We start from the raw sequence: 15,470 nt of genomic DNA on the forward strand, positions 1-15,470 counted from the left end.
TAAGTTGTAATAACAGTGCTCACCAATAGATGGCCTAGGAATGACTATTTTGCTCAGACTCAGTCACAAAAGATTTTAACCACTCGACACCGATCTCAAAGGTACAGGTACACATAGATCACCTGTTTGATCTCAAGCATGGCTCCTTCAGACTTTTTTTGTGTATCCCGGTATGACGGACACATCCACCATATTCTGTGTTGAATGGTTTTTACAGGCCTTAGAGGGGGTGGCGGTGGGGTGAATGCCATAAAAAGATTGATCAGACTTTGACGCCATACTTCCCCCACTTTAGATGAGTGTAATCAAAAGAGCTTTGCAATATTGAGGCCTCCATCTGTTTAGCATACCTGCCTGAATTTCCGTAGTCTGAGATTGTCAAATTTCTGGTATAGGTCCTTCATATTTATTTGATGCATTCTGTCCATTGAATTCCATGTGAATAAGTGAAATTGGTCTGTCGGGCTCCTTTTTTTCCATAACTTTCCAGGGTTGCTAAAACATCACAGTGTCTGAAGCTTGAGCCCAACCAAGTAGAAAAGGACACATTCGCCATTGTCAGCAGGAAGAAAGAAAGACGTTTTACAGTACCAACAGAAACAAGAGGTGGACCTATTGGCCCTGGAGGGTGAAAGGTTACCAGTCTGGCAGCAGAGGCCTGCCCCCGACAGTCTGCCGGCTGCAGACGAGATCCATGTCCTTCTCTACGTCTGCTGGCATTCCAGCCCATCTTAGCGCACTAAACAGCTACTGCGGCTCCGACCTGTTCCAGCCTACAGATGCTATATTTTTGCATCGTAAAAGACAAAGTAGCATATTTATGTACTAAACTGCAGAGAATACCAGGCATTTGATTGTGGCTTTAGGCATATATTAAAGTAAAGTCTTTCATTTGTGCAGTGTTTAATAATACATAATTTTTAGCAATTAGTGACCAGGCATGTTTATTTACTAAGCTATAAGATCGGAGATGCCTATTTGGAATATTATACAATGCTACCAGTATAGACCAATACAGTAAATAAGTTCAAGTAAGGTTCAGTGGTATTGTAAAATGCCAAGAAAGTAATTGCATTATACCCTCTCAAAGTGAGCCGTAACCTTTCAAATCAAATCTGCATCGTAGCACTTCAAAATGAAGGATCTTTGAATTGTAGCTACCTATCGAATCATCTTTTATTGGAGAGATGTACACTGTAGCCTGAAGTAGCAGCAGTTAAGGCCGTTATAACCACCAAAGTTGTTGTCCCCCAAGCAGATGAAAAAATGAAGTGTAAAGGTGTGGACTCTGTGTCTAACTGGGGGTGGGTGTCGTCTATGAAAGCCGAGGCCACTATCTGTGGGAATGCAATAGCTTGTTGCCTTTGTGCAGGTATCGAGTTTGAAGGGAAGATGAGCGTGATGGGCCTGGAGGACCGATTCAGAGCTTCCGTTAAAATGAGCTGCTGGAAAACATGAAGGCTTGAGTGAGTGTGCTGAATAAATGTGACAGATATTTGCTACCCGGAGGCTCTCTTTTATATTTACATATTTTGGGGGCGTCAGGTGATGGGCAATGTTGCAGAGTGAACGCAACAACTTGAGATATTCCTGGAAGAGTGGCACAAACAAATCAAGTGGAAAAAGGACGAAGAGCAACCATCTAGATACTTGATATTGGCTTTCCGAAGTCCTGCCTGTGGGTCCCATGTGAGGGGCAGGAGGGGGGCGATAGGGGTCATCTTCTGCAGCAAAACACTGACTCACTTCACACCCACATACAGGCATGCTAAGTGCAAGAGTACACACATGATACTTCTGCTACACACAGAAGCTACAACACATGCCTGCAATGTGGCGACCTCCTGCAGCCGAAGTGCTAAACATGTCACTTCACGAAAGCCTGACAGCCTGTACTCAAGCAGCTTCTAAGGGGCACACAGAGGAAGCCACGACTCAAGGCCTGGGTGGAGGCACAGCGCCCTCTAGGGTAACACAATCGAGAAGTCAGGTCAGGAGGATAGGGCCACCGGCAAATAAAAGAAAAATCAAACCAGGCCTCACAATGGACTGGTTTTATCCGCTCACGTAACAGGGCTTGTGACTCATCATGATTACACCAAACAGACATCCACGTCGTAATACAAGTTAGCCTCCTTGTGAGTGAGGACAGGATTCATTCCCTTTTTTTGTAGAGGTGGGGGCGGGTGCTCATCATCATCACGGCCAAGAGGCACATGATTCAGCCAGACCTCGAGTCGGGACAAGTTACAGACATCTATGACTACGGTCCACTTTTAGACTCAGACACACCAGAGTCCTTTTCTCGCTGTCTTCAATGGCCAATGCGAATTGAGTCTCCTATTTACCTACTCTGTTGATATAACCACGATTTGCATCCAAATTGAAATGAGCTGCAGTGTATGTGGACTATCACAGTACTGCAGAAGCATTGTCATATTTGCAGCATACAGTAGAACTGATGAAAAACACTTTTAGAGCATTAGTATAAGAGTATCAAATGAAGCACGTGTTTAAAAACCCAAGGACAGAGCTCTGCTGCAAACCACACACACACACACACACACACACACACACACACACACACACACACACACACACACACACACACACACACACACACACACACACACACACACACACACACACACACACACACCGTGCAAGTAGCGGAATTGATGCCCCACCCAAACTTGTATTTTTTTTAGACAACAGCATCATGTGCTGGGCAGGCTGAGTAAGAGTAAAGCAGATATCGCCACTTATTTATTTACTTGTTCCAAAAGCAGCACACTTATGGCAAATGGTTGAGTTGTTCAGCTTAAAGCGAAGATACATTGCACATAAAAATGCACATATCGCTGAATTCAGGAAACAGCAAACCACAAATATGTGAGAGATCACTGTACAGTACATTTATGTGGCAAAACACCTGTAAGCCATAAATATAATCACAACAAACAGAGGTAACAGAACAGGCCTTCTGCTACCTGACACTGTTTTCCACGAATATGTACTGGAATAATGCTGCTCATTGTAATGTGGTGTTCCACAGGGCTCAATTCTGGTTGCCTCTGGTGTTCTCGCTGTATCTGCTCCCATTAGGTTCCATCTGAAGGAAACATGGTATTTCCTTCCGCTGCTATGCGGATGACTGTCAGATCTATGTCCCGCTGAGCAAAAAAGAGGCTTCCTCATTGAGACCACTTTTATCCTGTCTGGAGGAAATCCAGAACCGGATGGCACAAAATTATTTTGAATTTCAATGAAAATAAGACGGACCTGATGGTGTTTGTTCACAGTGGCCCTTGTACATCCCATCCTGCGTATTTGGGCCAGTCCTCAGTCAGCCAATCTTCCGTTAAGCATCTCCAGTTGGTCCACAATGCTGCTGCTCGCCTCTTGACCGGTACTCATAAGAGGGGACACAGAACTCCTAGTCTGGCATCCCTTCACTGGCTCCCTATAAGCCTCTTCGCTGCACATTTTTAAACCTCGTTTTGGCTTTTGACTCAGCATGTGACATGATTTTTAGTTTCACTGTTTTGTGCTTTCTAATGTCTTTGTTATTAATGTATTGTTTGGTTGTTGATGTTTGAATTGTTTTTGCACAACGTACAGCACTTTGTATACAGCGGCGGTTGTTTTAAAGTGCTCTATAAATACAGTTGAGTAGTCTCAGTTAGTGATAGACTACGGCATATTCTGATTTATGTACAAATTTGTGTGAGTGTTGACACTGTATGAATGGAATTCAGTCATAGTCCATGGTCTCCTGCAAGAAGGCTGGATCTACTGTTATGGGCTCGACGCAACAAAGGATCTTTCTGTCAAAATTTGGGTCCATTTTCAAAAGGCATTATCCATCATGATTATGTTTACTTTTACCGGGCTAATGAATAATCAATGAAAACATCAATGAGGATTTGACTGATGTCGATTCATTGTGGCGGTGCTGTATTAAGAGAAGCAAACTATGTTAATCCTGCAAGATTCCACCTTTGAAAACAATCATTTCAAACGACTTCCTTAAGCAGGTAAAGCATCATTGAAACAGATCAAACCGCCCGCACCGTGCAACTCCACAACAAAGCCACTTTTACATGCTTCTCGAGAATTAGACGAAGAAAGCAAACATCCAAAAGTCTTAGTGAAGAATGCTCTAAAAGACTGAATATTTACTGGTAAAATGAGAATTGATGCACAGATTAAGAAAGGCTTGTGTGCACAATCAGTCATGATGAGCATAGTTTATATATTTTTAAAAAATCTGGAGATTTGAGTGTTGCTGGCAATAAATGGCTGTGATTACATTATTCCAACATCATTTTAAGTGTTTTTTTTAACATGACTCGGCAGTCAGACAGCGCCTTCTTGCGGCGCAGACCTAAATCCCAAAACATGCATTCGTTTTCTACAGGTTTCTCCTTCAAAGGTCGCAGGTGAGCTGGAGCCCACATAGCTCACTTTGGGGAGGAGCTGGCCAATAGCAGGTCACATCTAGATAACTGGCGACTGAAAATAAAACCACAGTGCCTAACGGCTCACCTTGTGAACATCACATGATCAAACATAGAAAACTGGTGAGCTAAGACTGATTGTTAGTTGAGCCATTGGGCACCGTGATGTAATTTTTGGTTGAGAGCAAGTGTAAAAATGGCCGCCCCCTGACATGGCTAAAAACGGCTGGAATTTGCTACTAAATTCAGAGTCCACAAATATGGTTACAGAAAAGCATTCGGCTTTCGTTTGTCACCAACGAAAGCATGTACATGCACACATGCCCTGTATATAATCAGAATGCTGTCTTCAGATTAGAAGGCGTGCATGGATCATATTATTGGTAAGATTTTTTTTTTATTTTTTTTTACTTCAATTCTGCTTTAAGATTTCAATTTTCAGAAACTTTCATTTTCTGTCTGAAACTATAGGGAGCTATTGTTTCCATTATTATTCAACTTTAAACTTTAACTTTAAAGACATGCCACGAGCATCCTGAACCTTTTGTTAGAATTTTAAAACAAAGATGTTTATTGTTGAAGATTAAAAAAAAAATTAAAAATACAATTTAAAAAATTAAAAAAAAACTTCAACATGTTGCAAATCTGAAAAATTGCTCGATCCGATGTGCTTTAAAATATTTCAACAGAGTGAGCATTTTTTTGACGCCAATATTTTCCCTTTTATCGAAAATGAATATTGGCTTCAAATATTGCTTATAGGCCTCCTTGACGACTTAATAATCAGTATCTGTCTATCCCTACCTAAAATGCACGTTACTGTAGAAGTAGGAGGTAGAAAAGCCACTAGAATACAGAGAGCACACACACAAACGCCTCAGACTCCCCAGAGCTGAATTTGAACCCATAACTTCTTGGCTGCGAGGAAGTTTTATATATTGCTCGGCTAACAATAAAAACAGAACAAGTTAAAAAGCATTCAGGACATTGTTGGTTTTTTGCAGTGAGTTTTAATTGCAGGAAAATCACAAGTTCAGACACCTGCCATTTCCACTCGAAGTTAAATGCAAGTTGTTGTTTTTTTTTTTTTCCGGAACAGAACAGGCTTCAACGTCTGTTACATGTCAGAGAGCAAGACCGCGAGAACAGAAACACCGGTATTGTGTCAAATACATAATATATATTTATATATTTATTTAAAAAAAAAATTCTCTCACCTCATGACACTACTTGGAGACTACAGTCACAGTTCTGTAAGGAGCCACCTGCATGTTGAATGTGGAAAAACAAGAGAAAAAAAAATAGTCTTCTCGTCGGGCCGTGGTGTGTACACAACTACACAACTTCATCGGTGATCAGTCATTGGGCAAGCAAAAAGCAGCACTCTTGCTGGTACAGCTTGAACATAATAGTCATTTCATTAACTCTTCTTGGCATCTCTTGTGATCAACTGCAGGGATGACTTTTGTTTTTGTTTTTTGAAAGAGCCAGGCCATAATGCCAGAGTCCAATCCTGCTCTTGCATGGGCAATACTGTTGATGTGCAATGTTTCTCTCTTTTGTTTTCTTGTTGTTTTTGTTGAAAATGATATTTCTACATCGGCTTTTTAAGACAGAGGGGTCAAAACAATCCATGGTGATTAAGTGCTGTAGCTTTGTCCTTCTGGTGGCTGCGGAAGCTTCATATTTTCTTTGGACATCATCAGACGCCTTAACTCTTGAAGGATAATTTTTATGTTATAAGAATTCTGCCATTTGGCCAATACTGGTATGCTACGCGAGTCCACCTGCAGGACAAACATAAGCAGTTGACAGGTGACGCCGGTGAACGGATGCAACTTAGGATGTATGAGAGGAGCTCGCTTACCGTCCCATTGGAATTATTTATCCCGTTCATGGTGATTTTTGTTACAAATCTAACAACCGGGGCTGTTTCTGGGTACCTGGGTCCGCATTCCACTTTCAGGCTGTATATTCTGTTCTCGTAATTGGTCTGAAAAGACAGGAGCGGCAAAGTGGACCCTTTTATCATTCCAGACCTGATGGTGAAAGCATTTTTCATACAGATTCTCTCTCTCTCTCTCTCTCTCTCTCTCTCTCTCTCTCTCTCTCTCTCTCTCTCTCTCTCTCACACACACACACACACACACACACACACACACACACACACACACACACACACGCCCACGCCCACGCCCACACACACCAAAACAAGTGCCAGCATAAAACGGAAAGTGAGTATTGGTGTGTGTGTGTGTGCGTCTTTTAGAGGCAGGGCCGACCCAGTACACATTGTTTTTGGCAGCCATTTTAGATTGAGTCTTTTGGGCAGAAATGCTGATTAGTTTTAGTCACATTATTTATTTCTGTGAATCAACCTGCTCAACACACACTTTCCCAAAATATGAGCAATGGATGAGGAACACTGAAAAGTATGAAACAAACCTGGCACTTTAAGCAAAAATAAATAAACCAAATGAAAGAAACAATGTTTTAACAACATAGACCAGCGAGGACTCCTATCCCTAGTGCAATTCTGGTGTAATTTTTAAAAATATATGCTTGTATCTATATTTTATAATTTATATCTATATACTTTTTGTTCTTCGACTTCTCCCTTTCATAATTTTGCTGCTGTAAATTGGGAATTTCTCCATTGTGAGACAAATAAAGGTTTTCTTATCTTAAATTAACACTATTTTCATCGTCAGAGCTGAGAGTGTGGATGATTTTACACTGCGATTCCATCACTGCAGCTCAGCAGTGAGGCACCTGTGTGATATAAGAGGAATAATTCACACATTTCGGAGAAAATACTCCATAACCTGCTTGTGTTATAATTCCTACAAGTGCCTGAATCTACTTTTAATATTTGAGTATACGCACAACAGGCGAATGAATTGACGTTAGCCATGACGTTAGCTCAACCAAAACAATTTAAGCCTTAAGGTAGCCCATTTGCGCCAGGAGTTACATGGAAAACTTTAAGATAATGACATTCACCACAAACCAACTGCCGCGTAGCACCGATTGCTTGCAAATGTGTACAGGTACAGTATGCGGTGTTAACAGGACTAGTTGCAACTTACCTGCAAAAAAAAATAAATCAGTGTGGTGTGGTGAGCGCTTGAGATTCGTACTATCCTTTCCACCTAGTTTGTGGCCACATTTACCGTTACCGCTGTGTTGTGTTGTGCCGGCGTAAGCCCCGGTGGGCGTGACCAAACAAAGATAGGTTGCAGCAGCATTGCTGATATATTTGACAGACGGATTATGTGCACAACAGCAAGGAGATGACATGCATTTTGAATACTGTATCTTGACAGACCACACGCTATTTTCTCCAGTATCGTCAACGAAAGCTCACATGCGTGACATCATATTTTAGTCATCAAAGAGCCACGTTTAGCTTGTCCATCGTTTGGTTATAGTCATGAAGAAAGGGGGTGTGGTTATAGTCATGAAGAAAGGGGGTGTTAACAAAAGAATTTCATAACCATTGACGAAAACAACACTGCTAGTAGAGTGGCCCACTCGGTGTTAATAGTTTGGGAGTTTTGATGATAGCGAATTTTGATTTTGTTTTGACTTTTGTTTTTCAAATTCAGTTTTCAGGATGAGTTGTTAGACAGATTGAGTTGAGCTGATTGGGTATAAGCATTTTAGTGTTTTCACACTGCTCAATAATCGGCTAAAAAGTGTATTTGGCGACTGTGACTCTCCTTTCCCCCATACAAGGACATTTCAGTAAGTGTATTATAAAAATCTCTATTAAAAAATGCTTCTAAAAAAGTTTGTGATATAGCAGAGGTGTGAACAATGAACCGCAATACTGTATAAAGTGGATGGGTGGCCTCCACCGAGACACGAGTCCTTACTCTGGCTGGCCCGATGATCATAGCGGTCCACTGCGTGAGAGTCATGTCATCGTCGTTCTCCAAGCCCCAGCTCACTGTGCCGTCGCCGTCACCTTTCTGGCCTTCCTCCAGTTCCTCCAACAAGCGGAAATTGCGTGGGACCTTAATGACTCCTGCAACAACCAACAATGTACAGTATTTGATTAGAAACAAGACTTCCAAATTTTTAAAAATCTGCAATAGATTTTTGCAACTTGCAGCGGCACTTTAACATGTTAAAGACAAATTCGTTTTTCCCCATCGCGCACACCATTTAAAACAGATTCCAAGTGTTTCAAAAGGGTTTCTGTGACATGCTTTCATAAAAATATGCCAAGAATCAAATTTGCTCTTCCCCAACATACAAAAATGTGTCTCTGAGTCCTGATGTTACAGATCAAAATACTTCCTTGACACCCATTTTGTACCACTTCCCTATTTATGGATGGCTTGGGCGCCATCTTGTGGCATTGTTGGGAAAAAATACAATATATGTAATCAGAATAAGAATACCTTAATACAAATAATTCTATATTTTTTTTTAATGTCTCATTTTGAGGTAGCTATCCCCCGAGATACTGAACCCCCAGTTGCTACTGATGCTGCGTCATCAGTACATAAATGAGGAAACAGTGTAAAGCGCTTTGCAAAGGTAGAAAAGCGTGAGATAAGTGACAGCCCATTTACCATTTACAGCAGGGGTGCCCAAACTTTTTTGACCGAAGATCTCCTTTTCAATCAACCAACCTCCCGCGATCGACCCATTACCGCGCGCACGCACATCCGCACGCATGCCATGATGAGCAACAGCCTGACGCTGAGGCGTGCGACGCACTTAGGCAGCCTGTTAACGATCGTAGCTCGTGCTTCTCTCAACCTTCCAGATTCCCATTCTTTGCCCGTCCCCTCGGTGAATTGTACAAAACAAACTCTGAATGAGAATAATGATAACGATAAAAGATATAGCGCAACAAGTCTGATCACAAGCTGCAACTGCTGCGCGCTAACAACTTCCGGTGATGCAGTCACACACCAGTGTGACCTGCTTTATTTTCTTTTCTTTTATAAATACTTTTTGTGAAAGTGAGATTGAGAGAATGATTAGGGTGCAGTGTGCATTAACACAAAAAATATATTACATGCACAGACACAAATGTTTTGGGTTTTTTTTTCCTCTCCATCCCTCAGGATCGACTTGGGACTAGTCCGCGATCTACTGGTCGATCGCGATCAACGTAATGGGTACCCCTGATTTACAGCATGACAACCGTGATTTGATAGCAAAAAAAAAAAAAAAAAGAGAGAAAACGGATGTGCGGGGAGATGTCTTACTTCAATAAAATGAAAAGACTGGCCGAAATAATGATTGGTAGACTGTACGGAAGGGCAGCAAAGCCCAAGGCTCTGAGCGAACACATCACATTCAAATGCGATAAAATGAAGTGCATCCTGACTCTTGCTAACATTTATGATTGGTTTAAAAAATAAAAACACCTCAATGACAAAACATTTGCTTCAAGCATCACCCCAACGCTACTTTTGAGTCACCGGAAAATATTGTTTTCTAAGTCGCAAACAAACTGATCTCTATTAAGCTTAATTACCGTTACTTGTTTGCCACAATAAAGAGGGTGTTTACCTCCTTCTTCTAGGCCCCTTCATGCAGAAAATAAGTTGGGCCGGAATGATTATCAGCCCCACAGTTCAGTTTTTACACGGTTGCGGTCAAGAATAAAATGGCTTAAGCGCTTGAGATGATGTTGGGGATATCATCACTTCATGTCTTTTTTTTTTAACATATAATTACTGTACAAATTAATCATTGAATTTTGAATTCTGCCTAAGGAGGGAACCTATTTGGCATGTTTCAATCTAAGTACAAATTCAGATTACATTTGTGTTGTAAGAAGATAATTTTTTGGGAAATTGAGGACCCCCTGTAAGACATTCTTCATGTTGTTCGAGTTGTCAGAGTGCTCACTGATGTTGCTCATGCCATGCATTCCGTTTTGCATGAATCAACTCAAGACATGACGAATTGACTATGAACTCCCCGCAACTGATCAATGCGCACGTCCCCTTTAAGTGTCTTAATGCAAAGTGACAAAGAGTTTTAGCATGGTCACACTCCTGGATCACCCGTCTGCAAAGAGTTGCGCAATGGGGAGCACAAGAAGACTTGACTGCTGATTTTATATGAGCAAATGATTTTTAGAGTAATGGCCGCTGTTTTTTTTCTTCTGGCCGACGTGGTAACAGCAGCCCAGTTAATGACAGGGCTGTCAGAGTCACAAGAAGGAGTGTTCAATGCATGGAAAATATTCTTTGTGGAGTTTTGGCACTGAACACAGCAGCCTGACAGTCACGGGCTGCATTGTAAATGATGAAGATGTGGAAGGTGGCCAGCACTTAAGACAATCCATTGATTCTCACAGTCGTTGTCTTACCACCATTTTACAAACGGGAGGGGGACCATTTGAATCATAGCTATCCTCCATTTTAACTTTTTCCGCTCTCAAATTCACTACTAACCACTCCGACACACACACAAACACACATACACACACACACAAAAAAAAAGATGAACATGAAGCAAAAATGCAGCAGCCTACTTGGTTGTTGTAACTATTGATCCACTCAATCATTTTGCCGTGTGTCTTCTTCAGCCACATACGATAACTGTACAGTCGGCTATTATGTCTCACCTACCGTAGGCCCACTATATCGCTGATTAACTATTTAACTATTACTGGACAGTATTGGAAACAAATATTGAATGAAATGCGGTAAAAGGCCACATAGAACTAAAAATAAAGAAATGAAAAATTTACATTCAAGCAGTCTCACAGAATTGTCATTCCCTTGTGCTGATGGGTTGCTAAAACACATTCATTTCAAGTTGTACAATGATCCCAAAGCCTCCCGAACCTTTGAAGGCTCGGAAGGACGGGACCATTCAGTGCAAGATGAAACTCCTGAATATACTCCGGGAGGGACTGAAGAATGGTTCCCTCTTAAAAAGCAGCTAATGAATTCCAAATCTTGGGCATTACTGACATCTAGGGGTATTCAGAGCAGACAGCACTGTCAACACTGTGCAGTAATTTTGAAACGTTTTATGCTTTCATTTTTTTTTTTTTTTTTGCATTTAGATGTATTTAAAAAGTGTGTCTTTGCAGATTTAAATGTATTTCAACACATCTGAGAGGGGTTAAACTATGTATGATAAAAAATGTCATGTTTCTCTGCATAGCGAGGAATAAGCGAGGAGGGCGGCCAGCTGAAGCAAGCTGCCGGGCAGACAGCAATCCAAGCGGGCGTCCATGGCGTGACAAACTCAGTCCACCACGAAATGTAAAACAGGAGAAGTGTTGTATTTGGGCCCAAAAAAAAAACAAATAGATTATTATTACCACCTAAAAAAAATGCTGATTGTGTTGCTAAATTGTGATTGTTGGGTTTCATTGCGCAATAATTATTAGTAGTACCGGGCATTGAGTCAGGCTTCCAAAATCAATGCACTTTATTTTTGACTTTGATTGATTTTCGTTGGAGAAAGGATTTCATGCAATAGCAATTGTATTTTCAGAAGAAGCAAAGATGCAAATACAAACGTCTTGCTCGAACTGCAGTAGCAATATATATATTTATATATATGGAAGATGCATTTTAAGGATCAATTCATGGTTTTATATATTGACATCAGGCTATGAAAAGGAGAATTGAATTGATAAATCATTTTTTTAAACCCAGCCCTATTTATTTAATATTACCAAATGGGTTACCAATAGTGACGTCTTATTTTTTTTCTCTTCCAAATTGCACCTTTGCTATGCAAAATTTAGAATGAAATTTAAATGTAAACTTTTTGGTAATATTGTACCCCGAGTGCTAATCTTTCTTGGCAAGAAAAACACTGGCCTATTTTCAGTATTGGCAGGAAGCACCAGTATCGTTTCAAAAACACGGTGAACCAATCGGGTCCAAGTCTTGCCACCAATAGCTAAAATCTCCGAGTAATTGACACCCACCTTCCCACACTAAAAGGATTTGACTACTTTTGTCTTCAACTCAATTGAAATTGTTTGATTGTCCCAAAGATACCAGAAGATGGGGTCAAAATAGGGTATTATTGCAAAAGCTTTGGCCGACCACAAAAAATGGTGAATGAGTGAGTTTTTCTGCCCTTTATCACCAATTCTGTTCATAACCTTTATGGACAGAATTTCTGGGCCGAAGCAGTGAAGGGTCCGCTTTGGTAGCCTCAGTCCTCCATGTCTGCTTTTTGCAGATGTGGTACTGATGGCCTCTTCAAGCCGTGATCTCCAACGCTCACTGGAGCAGTTTGCAGCTGAGTGTGAAGAGGTTGAGATGAAAATCAGCACTTCCAAATCTGAGACTATGATCCTCAGTCAGAAAAGGGTGGAGTGTCTTCTCCAGGTCGGGGATGAGATCCTGCCCCAAGTGGAGGAGTTTAAGTATCTTGTGGGGTCTTGTTCACGAGTGAGGGTAGAATGTAGCGTGAGATCGACAGGCGGATAGGTGCAGCATCTACTGTGATGCGGACTCTGTATCGGTCTGTCCTGGTGAAGAAGGAGCTGAGCTGAAAGGCGACGCTCTCAATTTACTGGCCGATCTACATTTCTACTCTCACCGATGGTCACGAGCTGTGGGTAGTGACCAAGAGAAAAAGATCCCGAATACAGGTGGCCAAAATGTGTTTCCTCCTCAGGGTGTCCAGGCTCTCCCTTAGCAATAGGGTAGGAAGCTCAGTCATCTAGGAGGGACTCAAGAGTCGAGCCGCTGGAGGAACCAGGTGAGGTGGTTCGGGCATCTGATTAGGATGCCTCTTTGACGCTTCCCTGGTGAGGTGTTTTGGGCATGTCCCACCAGCAGGAGGCCCTGGGGATGACCCAGGACACGCTGGAGAGACTATGTCTCCCACCTGGTCTGGGAATGTCTTGGGATCCTTCCGGAAAAGAGTTGGAAGATGTGGCTGGGGAGAGGGAAAATTGGGCTTCCCTGCTAAAGATGCTGCCACCGCAATCCGATCCCGGATAAGCGGTATAAAATGACACGGCATGGGTGAGTTTTTCAGCAAATAACGGCAGAAAAAAAGCTAAATATGAAAAATCAGAAAAGCGGTTACAGTTTGGCACCGGTATCATCATCACCCAAACCTGGTGGCGGTTTTACGTTGAATTGTTTTATATTTATGACACAAAGATTTCGTGACTTTCCAACTGCATTCGCATAGGGTCGCAATAGAGACCTCAGTTATATTTTGGGCGTACCCCATTGCTATTTTCTCCCCATGTTATTAACCCACGTGAAACATAACACCTGGCAATGCTAAACATGAAGTTGTGTTACGAGTAAGCTTTTACTCCACTTCCTTGCACACGGATAAAAAGCAAAAGTTATTAACCAAGGGGTATTTTTTTTTAAGACATCGGTTTTACAATGATTACAAAGCAACTTCGAGGCAACCTCTCATCCTCGGGAAATTACTCTTGCTATTTGCTGAAACAAAGCATAGCAATGTTAGACGGCTGCGTTTATCCACACTCTGCTTCAAAACTCCAACGAATGTGCAGTATGTGTAGAATCTCAAAAGTCGTCGTGAAGAGTGTAATAAAGCAAAGGGAAAACGCTGTCGATGGAAATGCTGAAGGGAGTACATGCCACTAGCGTCACCTGACATGGATGAAATGTAACACAGATAGCGGGGCACGCCAACAGGCGAACCACATCGAGTCCATTGTGAACACAGGCAACACATTATTGCAGTTAATCAAGAGCCACACGCACGCTTTATTACTGCAGCTAAGCTAGTCCCACTTATTAGCATCGAGACGACAGTGAATTGACGGACACCGCTCGGTCACAATGCTCGCGTCGACCCGTTAATCTTAGAAGGCATTCGGTACGTAGTATGTAGTTTGTTAAAAGTAAATGACGAGTTCAAACCTCGTCATTGCCTTGTTAGTTTGCCCGTTTTCTCAGCGAGACGTACGCAAGAGTTATTGCGTCTAACCACAACGCCTCGGCTACTAGTTAGCAATCCACTAGCTACACGCGTTACATGGCGCTTTTCACCATTGCGTCTTTTGATTAGACAATTCTCTCGCGAGCGTCGGGGCAAAACAAAAGCGTGGCTGTCAGCTCGAGCTCGCCCACAATATTTCGATTTGTAGGCTGGCTATATGTTAGTTTGTTTGTTTGGCACACAGACCTGAGGAGGCCGCCATCTTCTTCAGCCGAGTCCAGAAACAGAGAAGTGTGACGTCACTGCACGGCGGGGAAGCGAGCAGCACCGGCGAGGCGGCGACACGCCCTCTTCCTCCTCCGATGCAGCCTCGGTGGAGGTTTTTTTTTAAAAATTCCTAACCAACTAGTACTTATTCATAAAACATGAAAAAAATAACAAACCGAACTGTGAATAACAAGAACATCATACTCCAAACTACATAAGAAATAATTACAACTGGAAAAAAAAAACTACCAGGAAATTAAATCTTTACATTATCATATACCACAAAGTCTTACTTTTGTTTTCATACTCCTCAATGTCCCTCTGAAGCTCAAAGTTTTCTTCCAATAATCCAAAAACAGTGGTCAACATTTCGTAAACCTATACTGGTCTATGAACATGCCTTGGCGGTTACACCCCAGATGCAACTGCCACCAAATTTAACCGTTCTTCAGTACTTTTATCAGATTTGGTCCAAATACAGCTGGGACGAATTTACTCAGTTGGGGAATTAATAACAAACCGAAAAGATTTATGTTTTTCTTGATACAAATTTAGCTCTAGCCACTAACGATTTTATGTTTTCCCTGTTTAAAGCCATTTATTTGATTTTTAATTTAAACTGCTTTTTCGTTTCGTTTATAATAAACGTTTATTTAATCATCCCAAGTGGCAGTTTGGGTGTTAAAGCAGCACACAGATGAAGGCACTCTTAAGATAAACAAAAAATATATACAATAAATTCGAGAAATGTTTTGGTAGGATCAAGCGGCATATGTATCATTCCATTTTTTAACCAAAATCATGTATTTTTACAGCCCAATGAATTTATTTTTTTTACAACATTCAGTCACAGCATTC

The 15,470-nt window shown here is 41.6% G+C and overlaps 1 protein-coding gene and 1 long non-coding RNA gene across 2 annotated transcripts in view; one reads left to right on the forward strand and one right to left on the reverse strand.

Annotated features, from left to right (window-relative positions):
- LOC109521370 (uncharacterized) overlaps window positions 1–7,367 on the forward strand; it is a 21,350-nt gene extending 13,983 nt beyond the window's left edge. The window contains exon 3 of the long non-coding RNA XR_002169341.1: window positions 7,271–7,367. This is a non-coding gene — a long non-coding RNA (uncharacterized LOC109521370). The remainder of the gene's footprint in view (window positions 1–7,270) is intronic.
- ube2v2 (ubiquitin-conjugating enzyme E2 variant 2) lies at window positions 5,461–14,717 on the reverse strand. Its single transcript, XM_019879203.1, has 4 exons — window positions 14,592–14,717; window positions 8,339–8,490; window positions 6,328–6,453; window positions 5,461–6,247 (listed from the first exon to the last, which is right to left on the reverse strand). The coding sequence occupies exons 1-4, from the start codon at window positions 14,605–14,607 to the stop codon at window positions 6,101–6,103; spliced, it is 441 nt and encodes a 146-aa protein (XP_019734762.1). The 5' UTR covers window positions 14,608–14,717; the 3' UTR covers window positions 5,461–6,100.
- Between the last annotated feature and the right edge of the window lie 753 nt (window positions 14,718–15,470).

This window comes from Hippocampus comes, unplaced genomic scaffold, assembly GCF_001891065.2.
Source record: "Hippocampus comes isolate QL1 unplaced genomic scaffold, H_comes_QL1_v1.1 scaffold85, whole genome shotgun sequence".
Classification (NCBI taxonomy): domain Eukaryota; kingdom Metazoa; phylum Chordata; class Actinopteri; order Syngnathiformes; family Syngnathidae; genus Hippocampus; species Hippocampus comes.

Coding starts and splice junctions, on each gene's coding strand:
- ube2v2 (XM_019879203.1), bottom strand. Junction 6,454..8,338: donor TGATCATCGGGCCAGCCAGA/GTAAGGACTCGT, acceptor CTGTCTTTTCAG/ACCAATTACGAGAACAGAAT. Junction 6,248..6,327: donor TAAATAATTCCAATGGGACG/GTAAGCGAGCTC, acceptor TTTGTCCTGCAG/GTGGACTCGCGTAGCATACC.